At 40.7% G+C, this 17051-nt stretch overlaps 2 protein-coding genes across 5 annotated transcripts in view; both read left to right on the forward strand.

The window, feature by feature from the left end:
* The window catches only part of LOC102936545 (serum amyloid A protein-like), an 80742-nt gene extending 71500 nt beyond the window's left edge, over positions 1-9242 (forward strand). For all 3 annotated transcript variants that reach the window (XM_043549130.1, XM_037899688.2, XM_043549133.1), the window contains 2 exons: positions 8161-8299; positions 9024-9242. In XM_043549130.1, coding sequence (XP_043405065.1) covers positions 8161-8299; positions 9024-9165 — 281 coding nt within the window. In that variant the 3' untranslated portion in view covers positions 9166-9242. The remainder of the gene's footprint in view (positions 1-8160; positions 8300-9023) is intronic.
* The window catches only part of LOC102934247 (serum amyloid A-5 protein-like), a 35877-nt gene that overhangs the window by 18165 nt on the left and 661 nt on the right, over positions 1-17051 (forward strand). Inside the window, exons 1-3 of one of the 2 annotated variants that reach the window (XM_037899701.2) lie at positions 13362-15124; positions 15462-15580; positions 16642-16780. In XM_037899701.2, the coding sequence (XP_037755629.1) occupies positions 15478-15580; positions 16642-16780 (242 nt within the window). In that variant the 5' untranslated portion in view covers positions 13362-15124; positions 15462-15477. Of the gene's footprint in view, positions 1-13361; positions 15125-15461; positions 15581-16641; positions 16781-17051 lie in introns of those variants that run through there. The other variant, XM_043549140.1, reaches the window with a different exon arrangement.

A 17051-nucleotide genomic window follows, 5' to 3' on the forward strand; every position in this document is an offset into this window, starting at 1 on the left:
ATGAAATTTCCTAATCATAGGAAACCTCTTTCTACGTGTATCCATCCTGTTGGACAGGACCTACAGCAGGTTCTCACCAGGCTGAGGACAATGGGGGACACTTAACTTTAAAACTATGTTCTGATGACAGCATCTTTATGCTAAGTACGGTGCCTGAGTTGGGAACCCAGTTTGGCCAAGTTGGTGTTAAGGAGAATGGGGGTTAGGAGTGGAAAGTTACCGAAGGTTGACAGAGACAGATGACAAAAACAAAAGGTTCTAAAAGAAATCACTAGGGGAAGACGCACAGGACATTTGGGCAAGAGGAAGGAAGGGGATGAACTGGCCAAGGTCAGGTTAGCTGAGCCTGGGGGAGAAGGCTCTGCTTTTGTGCATAAAAGTGATGCATTGCAACAGAAGGATGTTGGATGACCCCAAGTGACACTGATCCAGGCCCATAGAATGGCCTGGTGTTTTGAGGAAACTGAGGCCGGGAATTGTGTATAGGGTTTACAATTTAGATAACACTATATATTTACAATTAGATAACACTATATATTATGCCACTTTTTCTGATGGCCTTAGACACCTGTGTGACACTTATATCACTGTGTACAATCGGAACGTCACATATGCAGTTTGTGAAAATAGTTTATACACAAGATGTACAGTTGTTAAGGCCAGGGCCCTACATCACTCTCCATTCCTCTTATGAGATTGTAGAAATAATTGCATTCTTTGAGAGTGTTTTTAACTATGTGATTATATACACTGTAATGCAAACAGCTGTGGAATCTCATTTTTGCCTGTGTAGATTTAAGAACTTTAGAGAGTTATGGAATTTAAGCTTTTAAAAGAAAAAAAATCATATTCTGTAAGAACAACCCTGAATTTCACTGAATTATGCACATTACTAAATGGACAACTTTATACTCGGAAGAGATGAAGCTTTTAAGATTGAGGCATGTTAAAGGGCTGTCTGCATGATATTGTAAATTCCCAGCACTCTGCTTCATACTGCTTGCACTTTTAACTGTGCAGGTCCTAAGGCAGTTGCCTGGCATACTGCATGGCAAAGTTAGCCACAGCAGCATACTCTTCCTTAAGAAATCTGTTAAAGAGGGACAAAACATCAGACGAATCAGTGTTTAAAGATAAGGTGAGATTCTTAAACCCTCATGCCTGCCAAATCCAAAGTATTGTTACAAGGAACTTCCTTTTTTCTTACCAAATGTTCACTCCAGTCATTTTGCCCTTCAAGCTTTTTTGTTACAAAAGGACAAAATGTACAGAATCAATTTTCATTTCAAATTTTTAAAAAATGTTTCTTTTTGGGTGTAGACCAGGCCTGTAAAATTTCAGTCCAGAAGCTTGAATGTTTTCAGAATGTTGAGTGAATGAAAAGGGGGCTAAAGGAAACATTTCGATAACCTTAAATACCGCTGTTAGGAGAGCTCCCGCTATACAACCCACCGCTACTTTAAATGATGATGTGCAGTGTCTCTGGTAGGCAGATCATAGAGGGGTCTGAAAAATTAATGCATTACAGCAAGGTTTTCAAAAAGATGGAGTCACATAATTTAGGAAACAAAATGACTCTCTCCTGCCCCTTGAAACCAGAATTGTTTCCAATTCTAGGTATCAAAGGTGGAGATTTACCATAGTTCAGTTCATCTAGGGGAAAATGCAGTTGTAGTTCATGGACTACTGAGCTTCTCAGTCTCTACAGCTTTGTTACTTCAAGTAGTAAATGCTCTCCAGGATAACACGACCTAGGAGTTATCTTTCCCTTTTTTAAAGAACTAGTTGGAGTTTGTCTAGAAAAGTGTAGATGCTCATGGGAATAAAATGAATAAGATTAAAATAAAATTACACGATTCAGCCTAACATGTCATTTTGCTGTCAAGGCTGTTACTGTTGAATGTAGACACTTCCAAAAGCTTCCAGGAAGCTCAAAGCCAGACTGGTCAACAGGGCATTGAGCATGGACAATACAGCTACGGTCTGTTGTGTTTACAAGTCATAGCATTCTGTTGGGCTAGTGAGCGGGACTGATTTAGCACTGTTTCACAACACCTTCCCAATCATGATGACTTTATACAGACTACACTCCCATAAGAACCACACTGACCATTTATAATGACAGGTTTCAGAGTAACAGCCGTGTTAGTCTGTATTCGCAAAAAGAAAAGGAGTACTTGTGGCACCTTAGAGACTAACCAATTTATTTGAGCATAAGCTTTTGTGAGCTACAGCTCACTTCATCGGATGCATACTGTGGAAAGTGTAGAAGATCTTTTTATACACACAAAGCATGAAAAAATACCTCCCCCCACCCCACTCTCCTGCTGGTAATAGCTTATCTAAAGTGATCACTCTCCTTACAATGTGTATGATAATCAAGTTGGGCCATTTCCAGCACAAATCCAGGTTTTCTCTCCCCCCCCCAAACCCACTCTCCTGTTAGTAATATTTCCAACATACCTCTGAACAACATACTAATCCACAGAGACCTCCCTACCAACACTACAAAAAGAAGGATTCTAGGTGGACTCCTCCTGAAAGTCGAGACAGCAGACTGGACTTCTACATAGAGTGCTTCCGCTGACGTGCACGGGCTGAAATTGTGGAAAAGCAGCATCACTTGCCCCTTAACCTCAGCCGTGCGGAACACAATGCCGTCCACAGCCTCAGAAACAACTCTGACATCATAATCAAAAAGGCTGACAAAGGAGGTGCTGTTGTCATCATGAATAGGTCGGAATATGAACAAGAGGCTGCTCGGCAGCTCTCCAACACCACTTTCTACAAGCCATTACCCTCTGATCCCACTGAGAGTTACCAAAAGCAACTACAGCATTTGCTCAAGAAACTTCCTGAAAAAGCACAAGATCAAATCCGCACAGACACACCCCTGGAACCCCGACCTGGGATATTCTATCTACTACCCAAGATCCATGAACCTGGAAATCCTGGCGCCCCATCATCTCAGGCATTGGCACCCTGACAGCAGGATTGTCTGGCTATGTAGACTCCCTCCTCAGGCCCTACGCTACCAGCACTCCCAGCTACCTTCGAGACACCACTGACTTCCTGAGGAAACTACAATCCATCGGTGATCTTCCTGATAACACCATCCTGGCCACTATGGATGTAGAAGCCCTCTACACCAACATTCCACACAAAGATCGACTACAAGCCGTCAAGAACACTATCCCCGATAATGTCACGGCTAACCTGGTGGCTGAACTTTGTGACTTTGTCCTTACCCATAACTATTTTACATTTGGGGACAATGTATACCTTCAAATCACAGTATGCCAACATTTTTGTGGCTGACTTAGAACAACGCTTCCTCAGCTCTCGTCCCCTAACGCCCCTACTCTACTTGAGCTATATTGATGACATCTTCATCATCTGGACCCATGGCAAAGAAGCCCTTGAGGAATTCCACCATGATTTCAACAATTTCCATCCCACCATCAACCTCAGCCTGGTCCAGTCCACACAAGAGATCCACTTCCTGGACACTACAGTGCTAATAAACGATGGTCACATAAACACCACCCTATACTGGAAACCTACTGACCGCTATTCCTACCTACATGCCTCCAGCTTTCACCCTGACCACACCACACGATCCATTGTCTACAGCCAAGCTCTGCGATACAACCACATTTGCTCCAATCCCTCAGACAGAGACAAACACCTACAAGATCTCTATCAAGCATTCTTACAACTACAATACCCACCTGCGGAAGTGAAGAAACAGATTGATAGAGCCAGAAGAGTTCCCAGAAGTCACCTACTACAGGACAGGCCTAACAAAGAAAATAACAGAACGCCACTAGCCGTCACCTTCAGCTCCCAACTAAAACCCCTCCAATGCATTATTAAGGATCTACAACCTATCCTGAAGGATGACCCAACACTCTCACAAATCTTGGGAGACAGGCCAGTCCTTGCCTACAGACAGTCCCCCAACCTGAAGCAAATACTCACCAGCAACCACATACCACACAACAGAACCACTCACCCAGGAACCTATCCTTGCAACAAAGCCCGTTGCCAACTGTGCCCACATATCTATTCAGGGGACACCATCACAGGGCCTAATAACATCAGCCACACTATCAGAGGCTCGTTCACCTGCACATCCACCAATGTGATATATGCCATCATGTGCCAGCAATGCCCCTCTGCCATGTACATTGGTCAAACTGGACAGTCTCTACGTAAAAGAATAAATGGACACAAATCAGATGTCAAGAATTATAACATTCATAAACCAGTCGGAGAACACTTCAATCTCTCTGGTCACGCGATTACAGACATGAAAGTTGCGATATTACAAGAAAAAACCTTCAAATCCAGACTCCAGCGAGAGACTGCTGAATTGGAATTCATTTGCAAATTGGATATAATTAACTTAGGCTTGAATAGAGACTGGGAGTGGCTAAGTCATTATGCAAGGTAACCTATTTCCCCTTGTTTTTTCCTACCCCCCCCCCCCCCGACGTTCTTGTTAAACCCTGGATTTGTGCTGGAAATGGCCCACCTTGATTATCATACACATTGTAAGGAGAAAAGGAGTACTTGTGGCACCTTAGAGACTAACCAATTTATTTGAGCATAAGCTTTCGTGAGCTACAGCTCACTTCATCGGATGCATAAGCTTTCGTGAGCTACAGCTCACTTCATCGGATGCATACCACAGTATGCATCCGATGAAGTGAGCTGTAGCTCACGAAAGCTTATGCTCAAATAAATTGGTTAGTCTCTAAGGTGCCACAAGTACTCCTTTTCTTTTTGCGAATACAGACTAACACGGCTGTTACTCTGAAACCTGTCATTGTAAGGAGAGTGGTCACTTTAGATAAGCTATTACCAACAGGAGAGTGGGTTTGTGGGGGCGGGGGGGGGAAGAAAACCTGGATTTGTGCTGGAAATGGCCCAACTTGATTATCATACACATTGTAAGGAGAGTGATCACTTTAGATAAGCTATTACCAGCAGGAGAGTGGGGTGGGGGGAGGTATTTTTTCATGCTTTGTGTGTATAAAAAGATCTTCTACACTTTCCACAGTATGCATCCGATGAAGTGAGCTGTAGCTCACGAAAGCTTATGCTCAAATAAATTGGTTAGTCTCTAAGGTGCCACAAGTACTCCTTTTCTTTTTACTGACCATTTACAAGATCTGCTGTTTAGTTTACAAACTTTAGAGGGCAAAGTCTGACCTGAACTAGTAGATATTTACCTGCATCTTTCCAGCTAGAATCAAAAGGAGTTTTACATATTATCGCCCATGCACTGATCTGAGAATGTAAACTGTATTTACTTCATTTAAATAAAAGGTTGATAGTTAAGATTGTTGTTTATCACAGATGAAAACACTTTACAAAGTAACCTGAATTCCTGATAGAGCTGATTATTCCAATCCACTGGTAATATTTTGAATTAAAAGATGGGTACCTTTTATTTATTAGTTCTTGGTTTTTGTGAGAGGTGTATGCCAATTCCCAATAAAGAAAATATAACATACTTGTTAGGGGGCTTATTCCTTCACCCACTTACTTCCCTGGTCCTTCTCGCATGAACAGAGAGCAACAATACCCGAAGTCCAAAAGTGCAAACAATTCAATGTTTATTGGGGTGAACTTCCAGCAAGCATGATTCCAGTTTCCTTCCTTAGTGTCCTCCTTCCCAGCTCCGACACCACAGAGCCTTACACCTGTGTTCCTGTTCCCATTCCTGCCCTTAGCCAAACATGATTCCAATTTCCCCACTCCCATTCCCTGTTCCCATTTCCCCCTTTAGCAAAACATGATTCCAATTTTCTTACCCCCATTCCCTGTTCCTATCTCCCCCACCCACACACCCACCCACTCACTTTCTGATTGACTGCAGACTGTATAGTAAAACTTGAGTTCAGCTTAGCTATACCTAAACCAATCATTTTCCTGAAATTTAACTAACGAATCCTAACATATTGTAACATGATTATGTAACCAATTATATCCCACCACCTTAATTAGTTTACACCCAGCAAAATTAATTATACAGCAGAAAGAAACAATCACAGAACCAGACAGAGATTATACAGACAAACAATAGCAAAGTGGGAACTATGATGACAAAACAATACAGAAGTGAGGATTTCACATCCCAGCTATGGATAAGTGAGTTCTTGCCAGACAGGATGCTATCAAACTAAGTTTCCTTTTACATCTTCTAGGCACTTCCCTTTCTCTGGAGGCGATAGGCATTATCAGGACAGGATTGTATTCCTAACAGCCCAATAGCACCTTCTTTCAATGTGACTAGTTTGGAATGTGAGGCTGTGACCATAGCACTTCCCAGCTTATGGCTGCCTCTGCTGCTTAGCCAAAGGCCTTAGCCTAAGAACAGAGCCTCAGACTGTCACAGTAAGAGAAGGACCTTCCACTGGCAGACAGTGATTTTGATTCTTTCTTTTATACCTCTAACTAGCCAAGTGATAAGAATACACCTAAATTCTTAAAGGACAGGCCTTTGCAGACAGGCCTGAATATCTATATCCTAACAATACTGTAAATGTTTGTTGAATATTTTCAGATGCTTTCCTTCACCCTCCCAGAAATGTTTCTGGGGTCAGATAACTTGGGTCCTGATTCAGCACTGCGAATATGAGGATCTTCTGCAAGGTGCTAAACTTCCATAATTCTCATGCTGGTGAGTTGTGGCCATTTAACACCTTGCAGAACTGCACTCTTATGTCCTGACTGAGGAAAAACACTTAAGCACATGCTTAAATTCATCCTTGTTTAAGAAAGCTTAAGCATGTGCTTAAGTACCCTTCCTGAATAGAGATGCTTTACTCAATCGGGAAGGTATGTGAGATGTAATAGGCTTTGTCTGGATGGAGATGTGGATCAAATTATAGTGGACCACCAGGTCTTCTAGTGTTATGATTTATTTAGTCTCAAGAAACAACTCAGAATAGTCTTTGATTCTAGTTATTGTCTCCTATTTGCCATTGTACTTTTTAGAGCCAAATACCCTCATATTTCTACATTTAGGTTGATACTCCATGATGTCTCCCTTTTGCTGTAAAGAAGCATTGGTTTTTTTTTTTAAACTATAGTGATGGATAGAGGTTCATGTCTATGAAATCAGGTTTCTTGTTCTCACATTGTACACTCATAGCCTAAAGATCCTCATCAGTTTGTCCCCAATTGTCTCTAGTCTAAATCAGGTTAGAAATAGTTAGTTACATTGCTGCAAACCCCTGGAATAGACTGTCCTAAGAACGCCTTAAATTGATTTAGATTAAATGGACTTATGTGGCACTGATTTAACTAAATTGGTTTCTAAACAGATTTAGTTACATTGATGCACAAACTGTATGTAAACAAAACCCTAAAGGAGACTGATGTTTTTAAGTTGGAATCACACCTCTACTCCATTGTCCTGGTGACCCTTAGAAAACCAATGACAGAAATTTGAGCGTTTCTTTGCCCCTAAAGAATTCCCCAAAGATATTGCAACAGTGTATTGCGGAGACTCCATGTTTTTATGAGATCCTTCTCAAGGAACTCCCTTTCATCTCCTCCTCCAAGGATGTCACCTGGTGGAAGCGACAGTTAATAAAATAGCATAAATAGCTGCAAATCCCTGTATCTCTAAAGGGAGTCCTGGGTACCAAAGAAAGTTGGGCAATTTTTTGGAGGAGCAAATACTAAATTCACCAAAAAATGCATTTCAGGGGGACACTGCAACTTCTTGCAAGTTTTGTTCAAATTTGGCAAATAGTTTAGGTTGGAAAAAAAAAAACTTCAAAACTGATAATTTTCACAGTGAACTATTCTGACATTTTGCTGCAGAAATGTCTATTCAAATCAACCTGAACAATTTTTTTCTGATTTCAATTTTGGTGAGAAAAACCCTAACAAATCAGTTTTGGTTTGAAACTAAACAGTCTTTTTTGGATTTCTCAGATCTTCTACTGAACCAAAAAATCAAGTATTTGCTCAATGGTATATAAGAGCCTCACTGCCTTCTCTAGAAGCACTGTATTTGGAAGCCACAGTGGGGAAGTGAGAAGAATGGTGCTTGACGACTTCAGAGGAATGTGGGTGGAATAACCTCAAAGTTTTGTTTTAAATTTTCAGTGTCTCTATAATCCTTTCTCTCTTCTCCAGGAGCTGAGGATATGTGGCGTGCATACAGCGACATGCGGGAGGCGAATTATAAAAATTCAAATAAATATTTCCATGCTCGTGGGAATTATGATGCTGCCCAAAGAGGGCCTGGCGGTAAATGGGCAGCAGAAGTTATTAGGTAATGGATTCCACTTGGATTATGAGTTAAAAGTCGGCAGAGAGCTATGCAATCAAATTACTATGAAGTACATTGTACTTCATAACTAGTTATTGTCCTGTTTGAAGAGAGGACATTTTTATTTAACCTCTGAACTGGCTAAGTGTGAAGACTGTGCCCATTCTTGAGTTGTAAAGGAGGTTTCTGAGCTGATCTATTTAGATATATTCTCAGATCAGATCCCATTACTATGTGCAGGGAGGCCGATGTTTTCACCACAGGGCTTTTAAAATTTAAATAATTGCAGGACCTCACTTTAATCTAGAATTGGTACATATTGTCCTTGGTATTTCATCCAAAGAAACTATGATCATAGGTACATTTGCAGTCCTCTAATGAGGATTGTTTTCAAATGTTGATTTTGAACATGATGACTATGATACAAAGGAGCTTATATCTTAGTGGAGGCAAATAATGGGAAAGCTTTTCAATTCATAACTACTGCAGTGATGCACTTCTGGGATGACTCCTGCTATTTAGAGACGGCTAAGATTTGTGTCTGTGACAAGGTAAGTGAGCTAATATCTTTTATTGGAATAACTTCTGTTGGTGAGGTGTTTGTGCATGTCCTCAATTTTATGGAAAAGTAGGGGTTAAACTATGGGGGATAAGTGTAAATTATATAATTTAGTTAATGATATTTAACTATAAACTGTCTAGGATAACCTTTGTTTCCTCTTTCCAGTGATGCCAGGGAAGGTTGGCAGAGTGACGTTAGCGGCAGAGGAGCCGAAGACACACGTCAAGACCAGGAGGCAAATGCATGGGGCAGAAGTGGAGGAGACCCAAACCGCTACAGACCAGAGGGCCTTCCCTCAAAATACTAATGCGGCCTGTAATACTTTACAATGATTCCATTTTTCTACCAGCTGTGCAAAACCACAATAAATAAAATCTTAAATTTCTGAAGCTCTCAGTGAATGAACAAACACTCTCAGCTACATTAGAAAGGATAAAAAGCAATATACATACAAATCTTCATGATTTGGGGCCAAAGGTAACCCTTAACTGCCCGGGATTTCGAAGAATCTTCCAGATTATTTAATGATTGCCCTTTACTTGATTTGTTGCGTATTCCTGTGAAGCAGCGGGCACTGGCCACTGTCAGAGACAGGCTACCGGGCTATTGTGATACATTATGATAATTCTCCTTTTTATTGTTGTCCCCATTTTACAGACAGGGATCTGAGAGATGTTAATTGACTTGCCTAACGTCACAGGGGAGTCTATAGCAGAGCTAGGAATGGAGTCCAGTCCTCTAACCATAAAAGCATCCTACCTGGCTAATTAGTTCAGGACGTACAAAGTTTTAGGTATCATGGCAAAAACATGGCCAGTGGGGGCTGCGGGAAGTAGCGCGGGCCAAGGGACTTGCTGGCCACCCTTCCCGCAGCCCCCATTGGCCTGGAGTGGTGAACCGCGGCCAGTGGGAGCCGTGATTGGCCGAACCTGCGGACGCGGCAGGTAAACAAACCGGTCCGGCCTGCCAGGGGCTTTCCCTGAACAAGTGGCGGACCGGCTTTGAGAACCACTGATCTAACCAATTGAGGCTATGTCCGCTCTACAAAGTTCAAAGCGCTGCCGCAGGTGCCAGTGTCTGGATTAGCTCTGAGCACTGGGAGCCGAGCCTGTCCACAGTAGCGCTTTAAAGTGCTCAAACTTCTTGCGCTGGGGGGTGTGTGTGTATGTGTGTGTTTTCACACCCCTGGGCCAGCAAGTTAGAGCTCTTTAACTTGCTAGTGTAGATCATCCCTGAGATTTAATTCAGTGAAACATTTTACATATATCCCCTCAGAAACAAAGAATCCCTTATCACTGTATCTGATTGCATAGAGTCTCATCGTCATTTCCCAAGTTGTCTTATCTGCTGCTGGGATTCCCTGAATTTTTAATTCTAATTTTTTCATCTTATTTTTAAAGCAGATGTTTATTCTGTTTGATCATCTGACCTCCACTCTGACTGAAAATCTGGCCTAGTGTCAAAACTTTGTTTTGATTCAATCCACCAATGGGGATTGCATTTTTGCAACTGTTATTTTGCCTCTCAATCCAGCCCTTAGTGTTTTTCCGCATGCCATTGCTTGTGTGTACAATTTGATTCTCAAATATTCAATAAAGGCAGTATACTAGCTCCTATAACATCTTTCTCAAAGGCAAAAATCTGTTGCAATTTTTGCTGAACATTAGAACTCCAATAGTGGATCAGACAAATAGTCCGTCTAGTCTAGTATCCTGTCTTCTGACAGCGGCCAGTGCCAGGTGCTTCTAAGGGAATGAACAGAACAGGCAATCACTGAGTGAACCATCCCATTGTCCACTCCCAGCATCTGGCAGCCAGAGGACGGTTTAGGGACACACAGAGCATGGAGCTGCATCCCTGATTATCTTAAGAATGGCCCTACTGGGTCAGACCAAGGGTCCATCTAGCCCAGTATCCTGTCTTCCAACAGTGGTCAGTGCCAGGTGCCCCAGAGGGAATGAACAGAACAGGTAATCATCAAGTGATCCATCCCATGTCGCTCATTGCTAATTTCTGGCAGACAGAGGCTAGGGACACCATTCCTGCCCATCCTGGCTAATACCTATCCTCCATGAATTTATCTAGTTCTTTTTTTGAACCCTGTTATGGTCTTGGTCTTCACAACATCCTCTGGCAAGGAGTTCCACAGGTTGACTGTGTGTTCAGTGTGAAGAATACTTCCTTTTGTTTGTTTTAAACCTGCTGCCTATTAATTTCATTTGGTGACCCCTAGTTCTTGTGTTATGATAAGTAGTAAACAACACTTCCTTATCTACTTTCTCTACACCAGTCATGATTTTATAGACCTCAATCATAACTCCCCTTAGCCATCTCTTTTCCAAGCTGAAAAGTCCCAGTCTTATAGAATCCTAGAATATCAGAGTTGGAAGGGACCTCAGGAGATCATGTAGTCAAACCCCCTGCTCAAAAGCAGGACCAATCCCCAATTTTTGCCCCGGAATCCCTAAATGGCCCCCTCAAGGATTGAACTCACAACCCCGGGTTTAGCAGGCAAATGCTCAAACCACTGAGCTATCCCTGCCCCCATCTATATGTCTTATTAATCTCTCCTCATATGGAAGCCGTTCCATATCCCTAATAATTTTTGTTGCCCTTTTCTGAAACTTTTCCAATTCCAATATATCTTTTTTGAGATGGGGCGACCACATCTGCACAAGGTATTCAAGATATGGGTGTACCATGGATTTATATAGAGGCAACATGATATTTTCTGTCCTATTATCTATCCCTTTCTTAATTATTCCCAGCATTCTGTTTGCTTTTTTGACTGCCGCTGCACAATGAGTGGATGTTTTCAGAGAACTATCCACAATGACTCCAAGATCTCTTTCTTGAGTAGTAACAGCTAATTTAGACTCCATCATTTTATATTTATAGTTGGGATTATGCTTTCCAATGTGCATTACTTTGCATTTATCAGCATGAAACTTCATCTGCCATTTTGTTGCCCAGTCACCCAGTTTTGAGAGATCCTTTTGTAGCTCTTCGCAGTCTGCCTTGGTCTTAACTGTCTTTAGTAATTTTGTATCATCTGCAAATTTTGCCACCTCACTGTTTACCCCTTTTTCCAGATAATTTATGACCATGTTGAATAGGACTGGTCCCAGAACACACCCCTGGGGGACACCACTATTTACCTCTCTCCATTCTGAAAACTGACCATTTATACATACCCTTTGTTTCCTATCTTTCAACCAGTTACCAATCCATGAGAGGACCTTCCCTCTTACCCCGTGGCAGCTGCATAAGAGTCTTTGGTGAGGGACCTTGTCAAAGGCTTTCTGAAAATCTAAGTACACTATATCCATGGGATCCCCCTTGTCCACATGCTTGGTGACCCCCACAAAGAATTCTAGTAGATTGGTGAGGCATGATTTCCCTTTACTAAAACCATGTTGACTCTTCTCAACAAATTATGTTCATCTATATGTCTGACAATATTGTTCTTAATTATAGTTTCAACCAGTTAGCCTGGTACTGAAGTCTGGCTTACAGGCCTGTAATTGCTGGGATCACCTCTGGAGTCCTTTTCAAAAATTCGCGTCATATTAGCTATCCTCCAGTTGTCTGGTACAGAAGCTGATTTAAATGGTAGGTTACGGACTACAGTGAGTAGTTCTGCAATTTCACATTTGAGTTCCTTCAGAACTCTTGGGTGAATACCATCCTGTCCTGGTGACATATTGCAGTTTAATTTATCAATTTGTTCCAAAACCTCCTCTAATGATACCTCAATCTGGGACAGTTCCTCAGATCTGTCACCTAAAAAGAATGGCTCAGGTTTGGGAATCTCCCTCACATTCTCAGCTGTGAAGACTGATGCAAAGAATTCATTTAGTTTCTGTGCAATGTCCTTGTCATCCTTGAGTTCTCCTTTAGCACCTCGATTGTCCAGTGGCCTCACTTGTTGTTTAGCAGGCTTCCTGTTTCTGATGTACTTAAAATTGGTTTTGCTATTACTTTTTGAGTCTTTGGCTAACTGTTCCTCAAATTCTTTTTTGGCCTTCCTAATTATATTTTTACACTTCATTTTCCAGTGTTTATGCTCCTTTCTATTTTTCTCACTAGGATTTAACTTCCACTTTTTAAAGGATGCCTTTTTACCTCTCACTGCTTCTTTTACTTTGTTGTTTAGCCCTGATGGCTCTTTTTTCATTCTCTTACTATGTTTTTTAATTTGGGGTACACACAGGGGTGAAAGTAACTTAAAGGACTTACGCAGGGCTGGGGTCCTGAGCAGCAGGGGGCGGGGCCTCAACCAGAAGAGGCGAGGACTTTAAATCCCCGGGTCCTTTAAATCGAGATTTAAAGGGTGCGGGGCTCCAGCTGTGGGAGCGGCGGCTGGGAGCCCTGGGCCCTTTAAATCACCACCAGAGCCCTATGGTAGCAGCAGCTGTGGCAGCAGCCAGGAGCCCCAGGGCTCTGGTGGTGATTTAAAGGGCCCGGGGCTCCCAGCATGATTCAGCCTAATATGTCATTTTGTTGTCAAGGCTAATACTGTTGAATGTAGACACTTCCAAAAGCTTTGTTCATGGCAGGTATTTTGTATGAGCTATTGTCCAAGGGAAATTTTCAGAACATCTCCAAAATGCTTTTAAAGCTTGGACAATATATGAGTGAATTATTTCAGCACAGGAATGATTATTCCTTTTCAGGAGAATATACCCAGTTAACTTTCCATACATCATGAGACCTTATGAAAGGGCGAGGTGGTGGATTATGTATTTAATATGTCTTCAATCACATGTCCTACTTCAATAATATATAAAGTTTCCATTGCTGAGAAATCACTTGTGAGCTTTACATAGAATCTCAAGTTACAGAGTGGTGGTGAAAGAAGTAAAATAGCCATAAATAATTGAAAAGAACAAACTATGACATCTGGAACATGCAGGAAGAAATTTGACACTTTCAGGGAAGAAATTCTGCAGAAGAAGCCAACCAGTGAGGAGGTTCAAAGCGAGATTGGTCAACAGGGCATTAAGCAAGAACAATACAGCTACTGTCTGTTCTCTTTACAAGTCATAGAATTATGTTGGGCTAGCATGTAGGACTGATTTAGCACTGTTTCATAAGACCTTCCCAGTCATGATGACTTTATTCAGATTACATTCCCAGAAGAATCACACTGAACATTTACAAAAACTGTGTTTTAGTTTACAAACTTTAAAGGGCAAAGTCTGACCTGAAGTAGCGGATACTTATCTGCATCTTTCGATTTAGAATCAACAGGAGTTTTACATTTTATCTCCCATGCACTGATCTGAAAATGTAAACTGTATTTACGCCATTTAAATAAAATTTTGATAGTTAAGATTAGTATTTATCAGAAATAAAAACACACTTTACAAAGTACCCTGAATTCCTGATAGAGCTGATGATTCCAATCGACTTGTAATATTTTGAATTAAAAGATTATTTTGAAACTGTTCATATAACTGCATGTAGCTTATGGCTTAGATCTTGCCAACAAAATTACACAATAAGTTAACTGCTATTCAGACTAATTAACCTCCCTCCTTAGAGATCATAATGGTGGTAATAAAAGCTAGTTGTTTTCCAAAATTCAAAATTTTGTAATATTTCCATCAAAATTTAAAAGGGAAAAAATGAAAATGTCTGCAAAGATGACATCCCATTTCTGACCAGCTCTAGTAATTATTTCTATTACTATAGCCTCTTGGAGCAGGACCCATTGGCTAGGCACTGTACAAACAGAACAAAAAGATGGGTTCATGCCCCAACAAGCTGATGGCAAAGACTTTTCCAGCTACCTTTGCCATCTCTTTTGAGATCCCCTAATTACAAATATACATAAGGATAGAACTGACTTGGCATTTATGGTACATGCATGATGATTACTTAAAGCTTCTACATAAAAATATTGCTCATTTCACCAATTAAAAAAAATTAGAAGAAAGTCCGAAAAAGTAACTGCCTGCAACTTCCAGTAAATGATGGACATTTCATCATATTAGGCACTAGTTAAGTAATAGATAGTTAGATCTATAGAGAGACAATACAGATATTGACCAATTCAAACCAGGAAGCCTTGAGAAGAAATAAAGGAACAATAGAAGCAATGTTGGCATTCAACAAGCAAAGAATTGCCCAATTTGAATTTAGCCACGATTCTGTAAATTATTTCCAATTTCCTCTTTGAGATAAGGCTTCCTATAAATATAGTCTTGTGAGACTCCATCAGACAGAACTCCATTTTTCCAGGGCTTTGCAATACAGCAGTGGTAAGTTTCATTCCATATGGAAACTTCATATTTGTACCACTTTACCTTGTTTGGTATTCAATTTTTGTCATAGAATTAGTGATTTTTATTATGTAAAAACTTAAGCAAAAACGAAAACTTCTATCTTTACAACTTATGTCCCAGCCTGGTGCTCTGATGGCAGAGAGCATTTCATTTTTCTGAGTTGAAATCAGCACTTTGGTAACATTTTTGAATTGTGTGTGACCCTGAAGATCCATGTACCTGTTCCAAAGTAGATAGAAGAGGAATTTACATCATGTCTGGAGTCTTTAAAAGATTGCCCAGTTTTCTGACATATATTCTCCTTCTATTACAGCCTAAAGAAGTGAACCATGAAGTTCTATAACTGCATGTTGTTATTATCCCTGGTACTATGTGTCAGTGCCCAGAACTGGTTCACTGATGCTGGATCATTCATAAGGGATGCTTATCGAGGTATGCTTTTTACTAACTGCTTGTTCTTCATCAAAACTGTCCTCAGCACGGTGTAGATATAAAGCCAAGCCAAAGACAGGAGATCTAGAACAATTTTTGATAAATTCTGGTGAATAAGAAATTTACACAGTTAGTCACAAAAAGATACATTAGAATTTTTTTCTGATCCCTTAAAACGATGAAGTTTTAGGTCCCTCATTGGGAGTCCAAGCACAAAGCTGCCTGAACCAGAGCAAATCAGATGGCAGGTATGGGCCATAGATTGTACAAAGTCCTATGGATCATAATTAAACAGATATTTTCACCAGACAAGATTCACTTAACATTTAGCAAGATGTTTAACTGCAACCTGTGCACCCAGCTGACCATGTTCTGACTTTAACTGTTTCAATTTCCTGATGTGGATCTCAGAGGATCTAGTAAAATCTGAAGGCATATATATGCATTGATAACTAATGGATAACTTTTATTTCCTTCTCCAGAGGTGTCACCTAGTGGAAGCTTCAGTTAATAAAAGAGCATAAATGGCTGCAAATCCCTGTACCTCTAAGGGGAGTCCTGAGTATCAAGGAGAGTTGGGCAATTTTTTTTCCCCAAATACCAAATACACCAAAAAATACATTTCACAGGGCACTGCAACTTTTTGCAAACTTGGGTCAAATTTGGCAAATAGTTTGGGCTGAAAAAAAAAACTTTAAAATTAATAATTTTCACAGTGAACTATTCTGACGTTTTGCTGCAGAAATGTCTATTCAAATCAACCTGAACAATACTATTTCTGTTTCTCATTTTCATGAGAAAAACCATAACAAATCAGTTTTGGTTTGAAACTCAACAATCTTTTTTGGATTTCTCAGATCTTCCACTGAACCAAAAAATCAAGTATTTGCTCAATGGTATATAAGAGCCTCACTGCCTTCTCTAGAAGCACTATACTTGGAAGCCACAGTGGGGAAGTGAGAAGAATGGTGCTTCACTACTTCAGAGGAATGTGGGTGGAATAACCTCAAAGTTTTGTTTTAAATTTTCAGTGTCTCTATAATCCTTTCTCTCTTCTCCAGGCGCTGGGGATATGTGGCGTGCATACAGCGACATGCGGGAGGCGAATTATAAAAATTCAGATAAATATTTCCATGCTCGTGGGAATTATGATGCTGCCCAAAGAGGGCCTGGCGGTAAATGGGCAGCAGAAGTTATTAGGTAATGGATTCCACTTGGATTATGAGTTAAAAGTCGGCAGAGAGCTATGCAATCAAATTACTATGAAGTACATTGTACTTCATAACTAGTTATTGTCCTGTTTGAAGAGAGGACATTTTTATTTAACCTCTGAACTGGCTAAGTGTGAAGACTGTGCCCATTCTTGAGTTGTAAAGGAGGTTTCTGAGCTGATCTATTTAGATATATTCTCAGATCAGATCCCATTACTATGTGCAGGGAGGCCGATGTTTTCACCACAGGGCTTTTAAAA

Source organism: Chelonia mydas, chromosome 6 (assembly GCF_015237465.2).
Source record: "Chelonia mydas isolate rCheMyd1 chromosome 6, rCheMyd1.pri.v2, whole genome shotgun sequence".
Lineage (NCBI taxonomy): Eukaryota > Metazoa > Chordata > Testudines > Cheloniidae > Chelonia > Chelonia mydas.